The sequence below is a fragment of the Leuciscus leuciscus genome (genome assembly GCF_965113295.1).
Source record: "Leuciscus leuciscus genome assembly, chromosome: 7".
Classification (NCBI taxonomy): Eukaryota; Metazoa; Chordata; class Actinopteri; order Cypriniformes; family Leuciscidae; genus Leuciscus; species Leuciscus leuciscus.
In genome coordinates this window covers 45,606,298-45,625,308 of record NC_138731.1, presented here as the reverse complement: position 1 = coordinate 45,625,308, position 19,011 = coordinate 45,606,298, and the positions used below count along the sequence as shown (strand labels likewise).

The 19,011-nt window shown below is 34.0% G+C and overlaps 2 protein-coding genes and 1 long non-coding RNA gene across 3 annotated transcripts in view; 2 read left to right on the top strand and 1 right to left on the bottom strand.

The window, feature by feature from the left end:
• LOC309502390 (uncharacterized protein) overlaps positions 1–19,011 on the top strand; it is an 83,184-nt gene that overhangs the window by 49,244 nt on the left and 14,929 nt on the right. The gene's annotated exons all lie outside the window — the stretch shown is intronic.
• mospd2 (motile sperm domain containing 2) overlaps positions 1–19,011 on the top strand; it is a 31,291-nt gene that overhangs the window by 542 nt on the left and 11,738 nt on the right. The window contains exons 3-10 of the mRNA XM_082174754.1: positions 1,162–1,317; positions 3,785–3,871; positions 4,125–4,279; positions 8,185–8,245; positions 8,872–8,910; positions 9,173–9,297; positions 10,400–10,573; positions 18,875–18,990. Coding sequence (XP_082030880.1) covers positions 1,162–1,317; positions 3,785–3,871; positions 4,125–4,279; positions 8,185–8,245; positions 8,872–8,910; positions 9,173–9,297; positions 10,400–10,573; positions 18,875–18,990 — 913 coding nt within the window. The remainder of the gene's footprint in view (positions 1–1,161; positions 1,318–3,784; positions 3,872–4,124; positions 4,280–8,184; positions 8,246–8,871; positions 8,911–9,172; positions 9,298–10,399; positions 10,574–18,874; positions 18,991–19,011) is intronic.
• On the bottom strand, positions 11,953–15,620 carry LOC309502420. The gene is made up of 2 exons (XR_014207259.1): positions 14,541–15,620; positions 11,953–14,500 (listed from the first exon to the last, which is right to left on the bottom strand). It is a non-coding gene; the product is annotated as an uncharacterized lncRNA (long non-coding RNA).

Genomic DNA, 19,011 nt, shown 5'->3' with positions numbered 1-19,011 from the left:
TTTAATCATAATGTTGATTTTTGTTTTGCTGTTGTTAAAGTAGCACTAGTGAGGAATAAGTAGCAATACGTGCAGAAAGTCAGTCTTACAGTATTTGCATATAATGTTTTATGACATTTCCTGGGATGTAGTATGAAAATATACTCTCATGTACGCTATATTTATTACACTTCCTTATAAATAGTTTTATAACCAAGTTAACTTGTATTGTGCAGTGTCAGAGTAGTGTGCTTAAAATACAGCTGTGATGCAAAGCAACATTTTTAAGTATATTAAAAAAGAAAACCATTATTTTAAATTGTAATAATATTTCACAATATTACTGTTTTTGTTTTTTTGTATTTATTTATATGTATTCTGTATATATCAAACAAATACAGGCTTGATGAGCATAATGACTTATTTCAAAAACGTTAAAAATAGTAATGTTTCCAAACTTTTGACCAGTACTGTATGTGTGTGTGTGTGTGTATGTGTCTGTGTATGTGTCTGTGTGTTTGTGTGTGTTTGTGTGTGTGTGTGTGTGTGTGTGTCTGTGTGTGTGTGTGTGTGTGTGTGTGTGTGTGTGTGTGTGTGTGTGTGTGTGTGTGTGTGTGTGTGTGTAAAATAAATAGGGATGCACCGATATGAAAACTTTGGCCAATAACCGATAATTCTTTATATTCGAAAGCCGATAACCGATATATTGGCAGATAAATCTAAATCCAAATTTTTTTATAATTTTTGAGAGCCTGATTACAAAAACAAAAGTCTCACGATTAAAAGTAATGTCCCAAGCTCACAATTATGATGATGTTTTTTTCATTATAATTTCATGTAGCCGATATGACAGATTGTGAAGCACTTGTTGCACTGAACTGTATTTTCCTTTTCAAAGTGATTCTAAATTTCTAATCATATTTCAATCATGATAAACAGTGCACATCTGAAGTGTCTCATTTATTACATTACATTATTAATCAGCTTTAATATATCGGCCACATTTTCTTATCGAGCCGATAATGATATTAAAAATCAACATATATCGGCCGATACCGATATATCGTGCATCCTTAAAAAAAAAAATATATATATATATATGTGCATAAACACAGATTTATGCATGTCTGTGTATTTACTTCCACTAATTGAAACCCTGCTGTCACTGACTCAATCTCACAGAGTCCCAGGACAAATATGACAGCCGAGACGTGGAGAAGCTCCTCAGGGACGACGCTCTGCTGGAAGGATACCTCACGTGGAGACACTTCGTGGTGGACGACACCTTAAAGATGATCGACGAGAGCTTACAGTGGAGGAGAGAGTTTCAGCTCAACGGTGTGTGTGTGTGTGTGTGTGTGTGTGTGATGCTTTCTCTGGCTGAAATGAGGAAGTTACTCACATGCTCAACGGTTCCTGTTGTGTGAATCTTGTGAAAACAAACATGTCTAGGCCACATTTACCAGAACGAAAGTTCTGCTTATTTAATGCGATCTTTTGCAGTGTGAAACTATTTTAATGACAGTTTCCAACCCCATACAAATATTTCTGGAATATGACGTAATTTCATCTTTCCTTGATATAAATATGACTCAGTATGTCATAATTTCATCTGTTATAAATGACTTAGTATGTCATAATTTCGACTTTTCATATCATAATTGACTCAGTATGTCATAATTTCGACTTTCGATGTTATAAATATGACTTAGTATGTCATAATTTCATCTGTTATAAATGATTTAGTATGTTATAAATATGACTTAGTATGTCATAATTTCGACTTTTCATCTCATAATTGACTTAGTATGTCATAATTTCATCTTTCTATGTTATAAATATGACTTAGTATGTCATCATTTTGACTTTTCATCTCATAATTGACTTAGTATGTCATAATTTCATCTTTCTATGTTATAAATATGACTTAGTATGTCATAATTTCGACTTTTCATCTCATAATTGACTCAGTATGTCATAATTTCATCTTTCTATGTTATAAATATGACTTAGTATGTCATCATTTTGACTTTTCATCTCATAATTGACTTAGTATGTCATAATTTCATCTTTCTATGTTATAAATATGACTTAGTACGTCATAATTTCGACTTTTCATCTCATAATTGACTCAGTATGTCATAATTTCGACTTTCGATGTTATAAATATGACTTAGTATGTCATAATTTCATCTGTTATAAATGATTTAGTATGTTATAAATATGACTTAGTATGTCATAATTTCGACTTTTCATCTCATAATTGACTTAGTATGTCATAATTTCATCTTTCTATGTTATAAATATGACTTAGTATGTCATCATTTTGACTTTTCATCTCATAATTGACTTAGTATGTCATAATTTCATCTTTCTATGTTATAAATATGACTTAGTATGTCATAATTTCGACTTTTCATCTCATAATTGACTTAGTATGTCATAATTTCATCTTTCTATGTTATAAATATGACTTAGTACGTCATAATTTCGACTTTTCATCTCATAATTGACTCAGTATGTCATAATTTCGACTTTCGATGTTATAAATATGACTTAGTACGTCATAATTTCATCTGTTATAAATTATTTAGTATGTTATAAATATGACTTAGTATGTCATAATTTCGACTTTTCATCTCATAATTGACTTAGTATGTCATAATTTCATCTTTCTATGTTATAAATATGACTTAGTATGTCATAATTTTGACTTTCGATGTTATAAATATGACTTAGTATGTCATAACTTTGACTTTCGATGTTATATGACTTAGAATGTCATAATTTCGACTTTTCATATCATAATTGACTCAGTATGTCATAATTTCGACTTTCGATGTTATAAATATGACTTAATACGTCATAATTTCATCTCTTATAAATGATTTAGTATGTCATAATTTCGACTTTTCATCTCATAATTGACTCAGTATGTCATAATTTCATCTTTCTATGTTATAAATATGGCTTAGTACGTCATCATTTCATCTGTTATAAATGATTTAGTATGTCATAACTTCATCTTTCTATGTTATAAATGACTTCAAATGTTGTAATTTCTACTTTTCATCTCATAATTGGTTCATTCATAATTTCGACTTTCGATGTTATGAATATTACTAAGTATGTCATAATTTCGACTTGTCCAAACATGTCCAGGCCACATTTACCAAAAAGAAAATGAAACTTATTTTAGGACTAATATGATGTTTTGCAGTGTGAAATTATTTGAATGACAGTTTCCAACCCCATAAAAACTATTTCTGAAAACATAAGCCGGACATGATCAAAAGACGCAGTGAAAGCGTTACTGACCGCTGTAATAATCCTGTTATACTGGTCCATATCATTATTATCATTATTAGTGTTTTCCTCTTGATCCCAATGATAACACGAGTTCCTCATGGATGATTATGGACTATATGCTTCGTCTGTTTAACCTTTATAGAGATTTACTGAATGGCAATTGGATCGTGACTCTTTTGTGCTCCTGAGAAACAGTTCCCCGTAGTTTACTGTCCAATAGAGACGCTTATTGTACGTATTCTGAGCTGATCTTGAGCCGCACAATCCTCTTCTTGTCCGTCTTTCGTCCTTCAAACCTTCAGTGTGTTAATTCAGTCATTCCAGCGGATTTGTTCAACAAAGTAACTGTCATTTCCACAAACTAAATCAGTCAGTGTTGGTTTCCTCTTATCAGAGGTTCAGTGTGCTGCTAAGCTGATACTGTTCTGATGACTCCAGGAGAAATGTGATGAATGAATGGTATTTAGTCTTCTTCTTCTTCTCCTTCCTCCTGTAGATCTGGTGGAGAGCAGTATTCCCCGGTGGATGTTTGAGAGCGGTGCGGTTTACCTTCACGGATACGACAGAGAAGGAAACAAACTCTGTATGTGGAGGTTAATCCGCCTTTGCATGTTATAAACACAGCTCTTCTTAATCACAATAGAAAACAAGCTTTCAGAAATTCAGTGAAATCATGCCTTAATTATTTGAAAATTGATTTTTTTTTATTGATTTACTTAATTTTTAATCTACTTGACTACAAAAACATACAATATATAATTTTTTTTTAATTTTTTTTTAAATTATTATTATTATATATTTCTTCTTCTTCCTTGAAACCCTTTGTTTTGATGTAGTCTGGTTCAGAGTGAAACTCCACGTGAAGGATGCCAAGACGACCGTGGATAAGAAGAGGTATGTGGCGTTCTGGTTGGAGCGCTACGCTAAACGAGAGCCAGGAATGCCACTGACCGTCGTGTTCGACATGTCCGAGTCCGGACTCAGTAATATAGTGAGTTCTTCACTTTACTCCACATGCTTATTAAATAAAATGACCAAAATCAGGTCTAAAAATGTTTCAATCCTGACAATGCTACACTCAAATAGCTAGTGTTGGGCAACGATTAAACGCTTCCAAAATAAAAGTCTCTTTACATAATATATGTGTGTGTTCTGTGTATAAATATTTTGTATATATAAATACACACATATGCAAATAAATATATAAATAAATATTTGCATGTATATACTGTATATATATTTATACATAATGTATATATACAGTTGTCAACATTTGAAGTGGATCAAAACCGTTCATCAAAGTTATACATGAATTATGAACATTATTCGTTCTCGTCTTAGGACAGATGTTGACTACTGTATATATAACGCAAGTATAAATATTTTATATATAAATAACACATTTGTCTTAAATATATACATGCATATGTGTGTATTTATATACAAAATAATTACACACACACACACACACACACACACACACACACACACACACACACACACACACACACACACACACACACACACACATATCATGTAAACACAAACTTTTATTATGGAAGCGATTAATCGTTGCCCAGAACTACAAATAATATGAATATTTAGAGCATTCCTCTTTCAAAAGAACATGTATTAAAGAAATATATGTATATATGTATATACTGTATATATATAGTTATACATAATTAATAATTTATATTATATATATATATATAAAGTATAAATATTTAACCCTTTAGAACTTGAAGCTAAAATAGGTGTTTTTCACATAATTAGATTTTTTGATGTGCCAGGTGTCATCTTTTTCAGAAACTTTTCACTTTCTTTCATACACGCACACATACACATGCACACATTCACCGGCACGCACACACACACACATGCACACACACTACATGCTTAGATACGTGAAAGAGTAACGGCCATCCGCCTCTCAAGTTTCATTAAAAATCATCCCAATCCAGTCTTCTGCTGTCTAACACTTCTTTCACCATGTATTTGTTCGTTTCTTTTATTATTTTATGCAATCCAACACACTGTAACCTGCCGCTCGTATCTCTCTGTTCAAATCCTTCCCTCCCGCGCTGCTGTCATTTGCAGACGGAAAGCATGACATTACCGTAATAAGCCGTATATTACTGAAGAGCACATGATGTCTACTGTCAGGGGCAAGTTGAATGGTTTTGATAGTGTAAACGGTTGAAGAGTTACGGTCAAATGAATACAGCTTGCTGGTGTGTGTCGGCGACGACACAGCCGGTTCTAAAGGGTTAATATATAAATAACACATTTTTCTTAAATATATACATGCATATGTGTCTTTTTATATATACAAAATATACACAGTACATTTTGTAAACACAAACTTTTATGTAAACACAAACAGAACTTTAATTGTAAACATAAACAGAACTTTAATTGTAAATACAAACTTTTATTTTGGATACGATTAATCGTTGCCCGGCACTACAAATAACATTAATATTTAGAGCATTCCTCTTTCAAAAGAACATGAAGCACAAATAATAGTTACCGCCAAATATAATATTTCATAATTAGTTTTAGTGTTTTTTTCCCTCCCCAAGTGTGAAGAGTGCGTGGATGTTTCTCACATGAACCGAGGAAGAAAGTGAAGCTCGTTCTGCGTTTGCTCTGATTAGTCTTGGGCCGTTATTGACCCTCTGGCAGTCATTTTAAGGTCATTATCTGTATTATATAAATATGATTATATGCTGTGCGAGTTGAAGGTGCAGAAGGACAGACGCCCTTCACTGCTTTAACACTCTGAAGATTAACGTGGCCTTTAAATCTCTTCGGTCAATCCAACTCGCTTAATCCGAGAGAAGTTCCCGTCAGACAGCAGATCTCCTCGTCTCATGTTCCAGAGTCTCCGCCTAATCAAACCTAATGCCAGAATTACACTGCGCTTTCATTAATGCTTATCTTATATGACTGTAAATTGGTTTTGCATGTTTATAATGTGAAGGACTGTCATGTGGAAGTGTGTTCATTATGGCGACTCGGGTTTAACGCTTCTCTGTAAAATACAGTCAAACCTAAAATTATTCAGACTTTTCATCTCATAATTGACTCAGTATGTCATAATTTCATCTTTCTGTTATAAATATGACTTAGTATGTCATAATTTCGACTTTCGATGTTATAAATATGACTTAGTATCTCATAATTTCGACTTTTCTTCTCACAATTGACTCAGTATGTCATAATTTCGACTTTCGATGTTATAAATATGACTTAGTATGTCATAATTTCGACTTTTCTTCTCAAAATTGACTCAGTATGTCATAATTTCATCTTTCTATGTTATAAATATGACTTCGAATGTCATAATTTCGATTTTTCATCTCATAATTGACTTGTTAAAAATTTCGACTTTAGATGTTATAAATATGTGTCACACTAGATATCATATTTGATATTGTTTCACTAGTGTGATCAGGACACTATAGTTCATTTATGTAAGTGAGGAGAGCAAAATAAAGTAAACTGTGACATATTATACCCAGAAGCTCTTCATACAGGGACTACCAGTGACATTTATAAACATGTGGGACCAGAAATTATTCGGAACCAAAACCAGTCAAATATCAACTGAGTTCTGCTCATATTTTATTACCATTTTCTAAACTATAGCGAATAAACTGTGATAATGTGAATAAGTTCAGTGATATTTCATTTTTGTTGTAAAAAATTATTAATTTAGTTCAATTTATATATATATAGCCGCTCTGGAGAAAACCGTGATGTCCTCGTCCAGCTCAGTTCAGTTCTCATATAATGGTGTCAATGCAGGAGATCAATAATATTGCTGAATATTAAATTAAATGTCCACAACTAAACAAGCCAAAAGCCAAAGTCAACAAAGGCGAAAAATGAAAAAAGTTGTTTGTTTGCCAAGTAAATAAATCTTCCATATAAAACCCATTCTGTTGTGTTCTTGTACTAAACCTTCATTGAAGAGTCAGTAATGCAAAAGGTTGTTGCTTCCAGGAACGAGTATGGAGAGCAAATGTAAGCGTCAACAGCAAACGGAGCTAAAGGTTACTCGAGCGCTCAGTAAACACCAGGGTTGCACAATCTCTTCAGATCAGAAGGACTAACCGGTTGTACACACTGATCGTGATCGTGTTGTATCAGTGTGTGTGTATTCAGTGCTGGTTGAGCTGTGTGTGGTTAGCGGTTAGCTTTGACCCCATGGTGACCTTTAACAGGTAGTTAACTAATGGATTAATGGCAGCTTTATAGTTTAACATGAGGCAACGGTTTAGTCTTTATGAAGTGGGTCAGTAACAAACACTCTCACTGAAATGCATTCCAGTATTCAACAATTCAATGAGAAATGCTTGATATATTAAATTAATTTGGTGGTAAATTTGGATTTGTCTTTTTTTTTATATATAAAATGCTTTACAAACGAAAACTTTTTTTATTTTTTTATCTAAAACCTTCCCCCAAAATCCATGTTTTATATTATATTTATATTATGCTCACTACTAGACAGGCCGATATATTTACCGCGGTATGAATGGTATAGCAAAATTACAGTATTCACCATCATTTCATCCAGCTCTATAAATTATTGACATTAAATCAATGAAAAAATGTATAACTCCTAGAAGCGTTTGGAGAAACATCACGAAATTTGGCACATTTATTGCAAAGGATCTGAACATTATTCACACCACATTTAGGGTCTCTGCTTAAAACTCTCTAGCGCCACCATCAGCTTAAATTATGACTTAAATATTTTTTTTATGATGATAAATTCTGACTCCAGAAAGAATTGGACAAATTCTGCCTGGCAACACAAATCTGCTGTTCTTGACTCGGTGTCTTGCTGCGTCTAACGTTCTTTCCCATGTTCTTCTCTTCTAGGATATGGACTTTGTGAAATACATCATTAACTGCTTCAAAGTGTACTATCCAAAGTTTCTTTGTGAGTGTATTCTGTTTATTCAACCTTCTGTTATAGCAGACTTGATGAAAAGCCAATAATTTAATCAAATGGAATAAATACTTTTAACAAATCAAAATAAAACATACTAAAAAAGATGCCAATGTGCTGATAAATTACTGAAATTTTGGTAACACTTTACACTTAAGGTTCATTAGTTAGCATTAATGTATTTACTAACATGAACTAACAATGAGCAATGCATTTGTTACAGTATTTATTAATCTTTGTTAGTTAATGTTAGTTAATAAAAATCCAGCTGTTCATTGTTTGTTCATGTTAGTTCACAGTGCATTAACTAATGTTAACAACACAACCTTTGATTTTAATATTAGTAAATGTTGAAATCAATATTAACTAAGATTAATAAAGGCTGAAGAAGTATTGTTCATTCTTAGTTCATGTTAACTGACTAATGAACCTTATTGAAATATTAACTTAAACTTTAAGCTCAACTTAAAGCTCAAAGGGATTGGCTGACAGAAATAAGTTTGGGAATCTGTAATGTTTTATAGAAAGAGATTTCCAAAATGTCCTCATTTTACATATAACTTTCCACAGTCACTTGGTTTGTTTAAACATTTATGTATTTTCTGTTTTAATCACAGCCAAAATGATCATGTACGAGATGCCCTGGATCATGAATGGTGAGTTGTGATTGGTGGATAACTGACAGATCTTTGTAATGATGTTCATTTGTCCTAACTATAAACCATCACTGAACTTGCTTAAGCTGGACTGTGACACTGTTTTCTTCTAGAAACAAACTTTGTGCATTATTTTGCAATAAAGTTATCTCTGTATCTTTGTTATCTCTGTAAAGCTGCTTTGCACAGACACTCTGTACTGTAGAAAGTGTTGTATAAATACATGTGACGTGACTTGACGGACTTGTCTTGTGTGTGGCAGCCGCCTGGAAGATCGTGAAGACGTGGCTCGGCCCTGATGCCATCAGTAAACTCAAGTTCGTCACCAAGAGTGACATCCAGACGTACATTGGCCCCGAACACCTTCCACCGTACATGGGAGGAACGGTACGTAAATATAAGAGGAGGATTACTTTGGAACTGGGCTTTGGCACAAATTTCACGTCTCCATTTCAATTCACAAGACTTTGCATTCTAACAATCAGGGCTGGGCAAAAAAAAGGATTCTTTGATGAATCGTTTTTTTAAAGGGGTCCTATAAATCCCTTTTTACAAGATGTAAAATAAGTCTCTGATGTCCCCAGAGTGTGTGTGTGAAGTTTTAGCTCAAAATACCCCACAGATATTTTTATAGCATGTTAAAATTGACACTTTTCGAGGGTGAGCAAAAATACACTGTTTTTGTGTGTGTCCCTTTAAATGCAAATGAGCTGCTGCTCCCGGCACAGGGGGCGGAGCTTCAAGAGCTATTTGCTGCTGTAACTAGTAGTGAAGAGGAAGAGATGATCGGTTCTACAGCGATCTGTCAGCACACGTTAAAGAGACACAAACACACATTTATTGCTTGAATTTTGTTATAAAATTGAAAGTATTTGAAAGCTGAGACTTCTTCATATCAAAAGTAACAAAGCCTAACGCGATTTATTGGAGGGGAGGCGCGCTACAAATCATGTTTAGGGAAGAATCAATATTTTCAGCCCAGCCGTAGTGTTAAAGTCCCCCTGTAGTCGATCATTTTATCCCTTAAAACTCATCTTTGATCCCCAAAATTACATATTTAAGTTTTTTCCTTGAAAAAAAAAGTCTTCATGCCTTAAAATATCTTATATGTAACTCGACACCCTTGCCTCATTTAGTATGCGCAGTTCTATGAATATGCAAATGAGCCCCGCCTCCACTCACTCACTCAGCTCAGAGATCCACTGGTTGACGATCACACGTTGATCTGATTGGTTACAAGGTAGTTTGTGACGTCAGAAACACCAGCGATTTCAAAGCGTGTGTTTGAGACTGTCTTTGGTTCACTGCAGTTTTAAGGAGAAAATACTCAGCAATGGTGTCGACTTATGAATCTACACATGCTTTGTCTTAAAGCATATTAAAAACACCACATAGACACATAAACAACATTAAAAGCTGGATTTAGGGAGACTTTAATTAAAATATGGCTTTAAGATTTGTGGTAATATTCTTTTGTTTTATCTGATAGGATCAGTTCAAGTACAGTTATCCGCCTCTCCTGGACGACGACTTCCAGTCTCCAATCTGTGAAAACGGTCCAATCGTCAGCGAGGATGAGAGTGACATCAAGGATTTGGAGTCCGACTCCAAAGAAACTCTCGAGTCCAGTTTCAATGCTGAGCAATCCATCAGACCAAAGAAGGTATACCTCGTTTCCTCACGTCTAGGTCACATTTCCCCCCAAAAATCCAAAGAAATGATATTTTGCAATGCATTTTAAGTTTTTGCGTCTTTTGAATTAGGCAAAAATAGTGCAAAAAATATCGACTTAATTTCTGGCAAAACCTTAAATTGGGGTTATTATTATTATTTATTTATTTTTTGCGTTTTTTTGCATGTGCACATTTTTGAGATCTTGGTAAAAAAAAAAAAAAAATTGTGCACAAAATATTAGCAATTTTCTGGTGAAACTTAACAATGCGGTTTGTTTACATGAACTAACGATAAACAATACTTCTACAGCATTTATTAATCTTAGTTTGTGTTCTACATTTACTAATACATTATTAAAATCAAAAGTTGTATCTGTTAACAGTTAATGCACTGTGAACTAACATCAACAAGCATTAACTTACATTAACAAAGGTAATAAATGCTGTAAACTATATTGCTCATAGTTAGTCCATATTAACTAATGTTCAAAAAAAAAAATGTATGCAAAATATGATTTATTTTCTTTTGATTTTGAAATGTGGCCCAGACATGCTCCTGATTTAACCCCTCTATGCCTGATTTACAGCTGTTTCTAACAGTGATTATTTGCTTACTTTTTGAACTTCTGTGCATTCTTCTCATACTTTTGATTAAATCATGCAATAACGCATGCATTTGCTTCTAAATCAAAACTCATCACAACGTCTGCGAGTTCAACTCAAAGCATGCAGCTTTAATAACGCGGCGAGACCTTGTACTGAAGCTCCACTTACCCTGTTAATCTCTCGCTGTCTCAGTGAGATGATAATCACGTGTGATCAGGTTAATCGACTCCTAACTGGGGCTGGACAATATTTATAAAAAAAATTATAATAATAAAATGTGTGATGTTTTTCAGCATTTAGACAATGTTCAATAAATGTTCAATGATAAATATCAGTATTTACCCATGTGTGTTTTTTTATTTTACTAAAACATAAAAAAATGTAACGAAACAAACAAATCATTTAACATTTTGTTTTTAACTTTAGCAATAATGCAGCTGATCCACACATTCAGGTGTTGATAAAATAAAGAATGCATAAAGCTTGAATAAAACATTTTGATTTGTTTTGTCTAAAAGCAGAGGCTTTTGTTCTTTGTTTTGATTTATTGCATGTTCAGATATTCATATAACAAAAGAAAATGATAAAAAAACGCTGGCAATTATTTATTTTTTAAACGGTTGTGTGGAAAGAGTTAATTTTTGTGATTTCTTTATATGCTTTTGTTTATTTTTATGTTTTAGTTTAGTATTAGTTGATTTATTTCAAGTTAATGATTTTAGTACTTCAACTTAAACTTATGTAAGATTATTCGCAAAAAAAGTTTATTTTTATTTTTACTTTTTTCAACTATTTATATTTTATTTCATTTTATTGCAGCTTTATGGAAATGAACACATTTTTTAAATAGCTTTAGGTTTACGATACTAACCCTGTTTCAGAGCGATGCATTGTGCTGTTATCCGTCATCATCACTCAGCCCTGATCTGATCAAATCTTCTGTGCTGATAGTGCATCTGTTAGCAGACGTGTTGATTGACGTCACATTGAGCGAACATGCTAATTATGATAGCGACGGCTAATGTGCTCACACATCTCATTGATCACTGCAGATTCATCATGTGACTCTCTCAAACTCTCAGCATGAGCTCACAGGTTCAGATGATTGATTTGTGATTGAGATCTTCACTCATTTTCGAGTGGAAAGGCCCGTTTACACCAAGAACGATACAGTACTATATTAGCGTCCACACCAGCTCACAGATCACGATATTGTTCTGTTTATTCTGTAAATGCTCATGCTTTTTAAAGCAGGATGGATTCTGATTGGCTGTAAATGTTTTTATCGTTCATTAGCTGGAAAAAATCTTTCTGAAACTGATTCCAACGATATCATTTCTCTGTGCCGTTAGCATTATTATTGTACTGTGGACTCTGCTGGTTTTTCATATTTAGAATGATCTTTTTTTAGAACTGTATCTTTATCATTATAGTTATCGTCCTGGGTGTGAACAGGCCATAAGGCTGCACGATATATTCGGGAAAATATGTATATTGCGATATGGCTTTGTGCGATTCTCAAATCCAGGTAAATATATGCGTTAGCGGTTTCAGATTGTTTCAGAATGGTTTGGCTCATATAAAGTCGCAATTGCGTGATAAAGTCAGAATTGCGTGTTATAAAGTCAGAATTGCCTGATATAAAGTCGCAATTGTGTGTTATAAAGTCAGAATTGTGTGATATAAAGTCAGAATTGCGTGATATAAAGTCAGAATTGCGTGATATAAAGTCGCAATTGCGTGTAATAGTCAGAATTGCGTGATAAAGTCAGAATTGCCTGATATAAAGTCGCAATTGCGAGTTATAAAGTCAGAATTGCGTGATATAAAGTCAGAATTGCCTGATATAAAGTCGCAATTGCGTGTAATAGTCAGAATTGCGTGATAAAGTCAGAATTGCGTGATATAAAGTCGCAATTGCGAGTTATAAAGTCAGAATTGCGTGTTATAAAGTCAGAATTGCCTGATATAAAGTCGCAATTGTGTGTTATAAAGTCAGAATTGCGTGATTTAAAGTCAGAATTGTGTGATATAAAGTCAGAATTGCGTGATATAAAGTCGCAATTGCGTGTAATAGTCAGAATTGCGTGATAAAGTCAGAATTGCGTGTTATAAAGTCAGAATTGCCTGATATAAAGTCGCAATTGTGTGTTATAAAGTCAGAATTGTGTGATATAAAGTCAGAATTGCGTGATATAAAGTCGCAATTGCGTGTAATAGTCAGAATTGCGTGATAAAGTCAGAATTGCCTGATATAAAGTCGCAATTGCGAGTTACAAAGTCAGAATTGCATGATAAAGTCGCAATTGCGTGTTATAAAGTCAGAATTGCGTGATATAAAGTCAGAATTGCCTGATATAAAGTCGCAATTGCGTGTAATAGTCAGAATTGCGTGATAAAGTCAGAATTGCGTGATATAAAGTCGCAATTGCGTGTAATAGTCAGAATTGCGTGATAAAGTCAGAATTGCGTGATATAAAGTCGCAATTGCAAGTTATAAAGTCAGAATTGCGTGTTATAAAGTCAGAATTGCCTGATATAAAGTCGCAATTGTGTGTTATAAAGTCAGAATTGCGTGATATAAAGTCAGAATTGTGTGATATAAAGTCAGAATTGCGTGATATAAAGTCAGAATTGCGTGATATAAAGTCGCAATTGCGTGTAAGTCAGAATTGCGTGATAAAGTCAGAATTGCGTGATATAAAGTCAGAATTGTGTGATATAAAGTCAGAATTGCGTGATATAAAGTCAGAATTGCGTGATATAAAGTCGCAATTGCGTGTAATAGTCAGAATTGCGTGATGAAGTCAGAATTGCGTGATAAAGTCAGAATTGCGTGTTATAAAGTCAGAATTGCCTGATATAAAGTCGCAATTGTGTGTTATAAAGTCAGAATTGCCTGATATAAAGTCGCAATTGTGTGATATAAAGTCAGAATTGCCTGATATAAAGTCGCAATTGTGTGTTATAAAGTCAGAATTGTGTGATATAAAGTCAGAATTGCGTGATATAAAGTCGCAATTGCGTGTAATAGTCAGAATTGCCTGATATAAAGTCGCAATTGTGTGATATAAAGTCAGAATTGCCTGATATAAAGTCGCAATTGTGTGTTATAAAGTCAGAATTGCGTGATATAAAGTCAGAATTGCGTGATATAAAGTCAGAATTGCCTGATATAAAGTCGCAATTGCAAGTTATAAAGTCAGATTTGCGTGATAAAGTCAGAATTGCGTGATATAAAGTCAGAATTGCGTGATATAAAGTCGCAATTGCGTGTAATAGTCAGAATTGCGTGATAAAGTCAGAATTGCCTGATATAAAGTCGCAATTGCGTGTAATAGTCAGAATTGCGTGAAATAGTCGCAATTGCGAGTTATAAAGTCAGAATTGTATGTTATAAAGTCAGAATTGTGTGATAGTCGCAATTTGTGTGATAGTTGCAATTGCGTATTATAAAGTCAGAATTGTGTGATAGTCGCAATTTGTGTGATAGTTGCAATTGCGAGTTATAAAAGTCAGAGTTCCGTGATAGTCGCAATTGCGTGTTATAAAGTCAGAATTGCGTGATATATAGTCAGAATTGCGCGTTAAAGTCAGAACTGCGTGATAGTCGCAATTGCGTATTGTAAAGTCAGAATAGCGTGATATAAAGTCACAATTGCGTGTTATAAAGTCAGAACTGTGAGATAGTCGCAATTGCGTGTTATAAAGTCAGAATTGCGTGATATAAAGTCACAATTGCGTGTTATAAAGTCACAATTGCGTGATATAAATTCACTATTGCGTGTTATAAAGTCAGAATTGCGTGATATAAATTCACTATTGCGTGTTATAAAGTCAGAATTGCGTGATATAAATTCACTATTGCGTGTTATAAAGTCAGAATTGCGTGATATAAATTCACTATTGCGTGTTATAAAGTCAGAATTGCGTGATATATAGTCAGAATTGCGCGTTAAAGTCAGAATTGCGTGATAGTCGCAATTGCGTATTGTAAAGTCAGAATAGTGTGATATAAAGTCGCAATTGCGTGTTATAAAGTCAGAATTGCGTGATAAAAATTCGCTATTGCGTGTTATAAAGTCAGAATTGCGTGATAGTCGCAATTGCGTGTTGTAAAGTATATTCAACTGTATATTCATTTCGCAATATATAATCGCAGAAAAGCAAAACATTGCAAAGTCAGTTTTTCCCAGTATTGTGCAGCTCTAATCGACTCCGATGTAAAATCCCTGTCATTCTCCACAGAGCAACTTATTCTCGACTGCAAGTTTCCTAACAGTATATTTTGCTTCGAATCAAAGGTTCATGTTTGATTTGATTCCCGGCTTTTAACTATTTTTTTTGCCATAAGAATTTGGAGTATTCCTCAATGCGCTGCGTTATCCTCGAGCATGTTTTTCTGATGTCCCTCTCTGTCTGTGTGTCTAAAACAAGGACTGGTAAGACATTGTAGATGTTTCTACACCCTCAAGTGCCTGAAGTTTCCAGAGCGAAACCAGATTCATCCGTCCATCCCATTTCAACTCCATTCAAGACACTCGTGTTTGTTCAACGCTCCCGTTTCAGATGTTTTAAAGCATTTCAGAGGCATTGCACATGATTTTAATCACTTCCATTGATTTCTCTTTAACAACCTACCGTCTGGTTACGGGGTTTGTTCAGTTTGATCAGTCTAAAGCTAAATTAAGGTTTTTTTGTTGCAGTTTTACATTGTTATTTTTGTGTTCTGATGTTAAACTCTTAAGGGCTCAAACACACTAAAGTTTGCTGTTGTCGGAGATCGAGAACCGGTTCTTGAACATCTGCGTTTCTGAATCTACAAATCAAGTCAGCTTTATTTCTACAGCGAAAATATCTTGCAAAATTAGTCAATTATGAAACCATTTAGATTAATTTCAATCTGCAACGTCACAGAAAATGAAAATGTTTTATCTGAGATGCGAGTCTGAATCAAATGTGTAAAAAGAGATTCCACACAATCCTACAACTAAACTAAATAACATGTAATTTACTAGAGGTTCTGACAAAATGTTAATTGCTAGTCATTTTGAAAATGTTTAATTAATTTGAATGAATGATTCAATGACTCACTCAAATACTTTTTTTATTACTGGATGAATCAGCGTTTTTGAACGAATCTCTTGAATGAATGATTCAATGACTCACTCATTCTTGTTTCATTACTGGATGAATCAGCGTTTTTGAACGAATCTCTTGAATGAATGATTCGATTAACTACTACTTTTCTTTCATCTGTGGAACACAAAATATGATATTTTAAAAACATCTTGACGTTTTTCGTCCAGATAATGAAAGTAACTGAGGTGTTGTTTGGACCTCAAATTCCTTAAAAATATCTGTATTTTTATTTAAAACGATCGCTTTAAGACTCGAAAGACTTAAATCAGTGTAGTTACTGATTCTTCATATGAACTCATGTAGTTAAAGATACTCAGAGCAAAGATTTGTTTTAATAAATAATGCTTAAAAAATAGAAAACAGTAAAAACCAATTAATGCTTGTTAAACAAATATTCTAAAAGCATAATTCTGGTTCCTCAAACACAATTATGGTTCCATTTCCTGAGTCTGACTGTCAGAAACACAGAGAATCAGTCGATTCCAGGGCTGTAAAGGGAAAAACACTGGGTTTTGTGGACATATTCAGTGCTTTCAGAAACCCAGCTGACGCGACTCGATTGGCCGCACGAGACGAGTGTGTCGGAGCCCTGAGAGCGCACACAACCACTGTCATGTGACTGCCTTCTTCATTACTGTATCGTTATGATAATTAACCATTTCTAACACTCAAGCATCACTGTTATTATACACCCACTAATCGGTTCAGTTGTGCACTAACACTCCGTCAACATGAAGCTGAATGTGACTTTTACACATTTCATATAGCCTATTAGATCTCCGGTATTTAACAAGTCTGTTTTTATTTAGAAAATGTTTGTTCTTATTATGAGTGATTTCTCTGATCGATACTGTGATTCATTACTGAGTGTTTGCCAAAGATGGATATATATAATATAATATAATCATTTCATCACTAATGATCAATTAACTGGTAACACTTTAGGTTCACATTAGTTAACATGAACTAGTACTTTTCTGCAATTCTAAATGTTAATTCCAAAATTTATGAATATTTTATTAAAATCAAAAGTTGTGTCTGTTAATATTGTTTAATGGACCCGACCTGACATGAACTAACTATGATCAGCTGTAACCAATAACTAATGAGAGCTAATTGTAAAAGAGTTACCAATGAACTGATGATTGGTTGATTGACTGACGTACTGTAAGATGTAATCTTGTGTGAAAAACCCTTCATGTAATCTCGTTCAGCTGTTTAATTTTTTACATTTTCAATCAAACACTGAATAAAGTCCTGAACATTTCAAATCAAACCTGCCTGTTTAATCACTGTGACCTTTGACCCTTTAACCCCCGACACACTGCATCTGTGGTTCGGTCACGCCAAGTTTTGATTCAACTTTGTTTCATACACTTCTGCAGCACGAGCACAAAGAAAGTGTGTGTTCAGCAGTTTCGCTTCTCCCACGTACGTGTGTGTGTGTGTGTGTGTGTGTGTGTGTGTGTGTGTGTGTGTTCAGCAGTTGCGCTTCTCCCACATATGTGTGTGTGTGTGTGTTCGGCTCGAGACTGAAGTGGAGAAAAGTTCCTACAAGGGTTAAGTGGTGTGTGTGTGAAGTCACATGACATGAGGGCTTGTGTTCCTGCAAGGGTTAATTGGTGTGTGTGTGTGAAGTCACATGACTTGGGCCCGTGTTCCCATTGGCCCTTTGTTCTGATTTCAGCTTTGTGTTGTTGATGACACTGGGAATCATGTTGTGTTGCTGCTAATGTGTGTAAAGTTGTGGCCTGTTTAACTCTGTTGCACTTCATTTACTCGCCATAACTCGAATGAAACATTTTGCTTTATATAAAAAAATAAAAAAATAAACTTTTACTATTACATAATCAGTTATTAATATTTGGTTGGTTTTCTCTTATTTTTGCATGTGACAAAAATGTGTAATTTTTCATTGCGTTATCACTAATAAAACAATCGCCTCCAAACACAACTACGCAATATGACTACAAGATCTATAATGATATTTGATTGAAGGGTGAAGACGGACGTCAGTAATTGCATAAATGTTGCCACTCAAATTATATATTTAAGATCAACAATATGTTTGACGAATGGTTTGCACTGTTTAATGTACAAAACATTAATTTCCAGATAAAATAAATAATGCATACCATAATATAAAATCATAAAACCGTTGAAATTAGCATAATGTTTGACTTTAGTGATGCATTGATCATTGATCTCATTGGTATTTACTTGTTGCTTAATTGTTAATTTGTATAAAGTTGTGACATGCTCAACTTTGTTGCATCTTTGTTGCCATAACTTTAATTAAAAATGAAAAGCGTATTTATTTATCTATTCAAAATATATATAGTTATCTGTATTGTAAGCCTCTCTTTCAATGTCTTCCTTTTGTATCATTTCTTGTTTGTAAAATGTTTAAAAAGTTCATCAGTTTGTTGATTGTTTGCACATTTGAACACATTCATGTGCCGAACCTCTGACCTGATGATGCATTTCCAGTATCATCACATTCTGAAAATACAAAATGTCATCATGTTCTGTGTGTTTCGCAGGTGAATTTCATTGAAGACGGTCAAAGGTCAGATGATCTCGACCGAGGAGAACCTGGACGACTGAGAGGGGCGAGAAAACCCACAACCACTTTCAAGGGCACATTACTTCACATCAGGTACACACTGCACACTACACA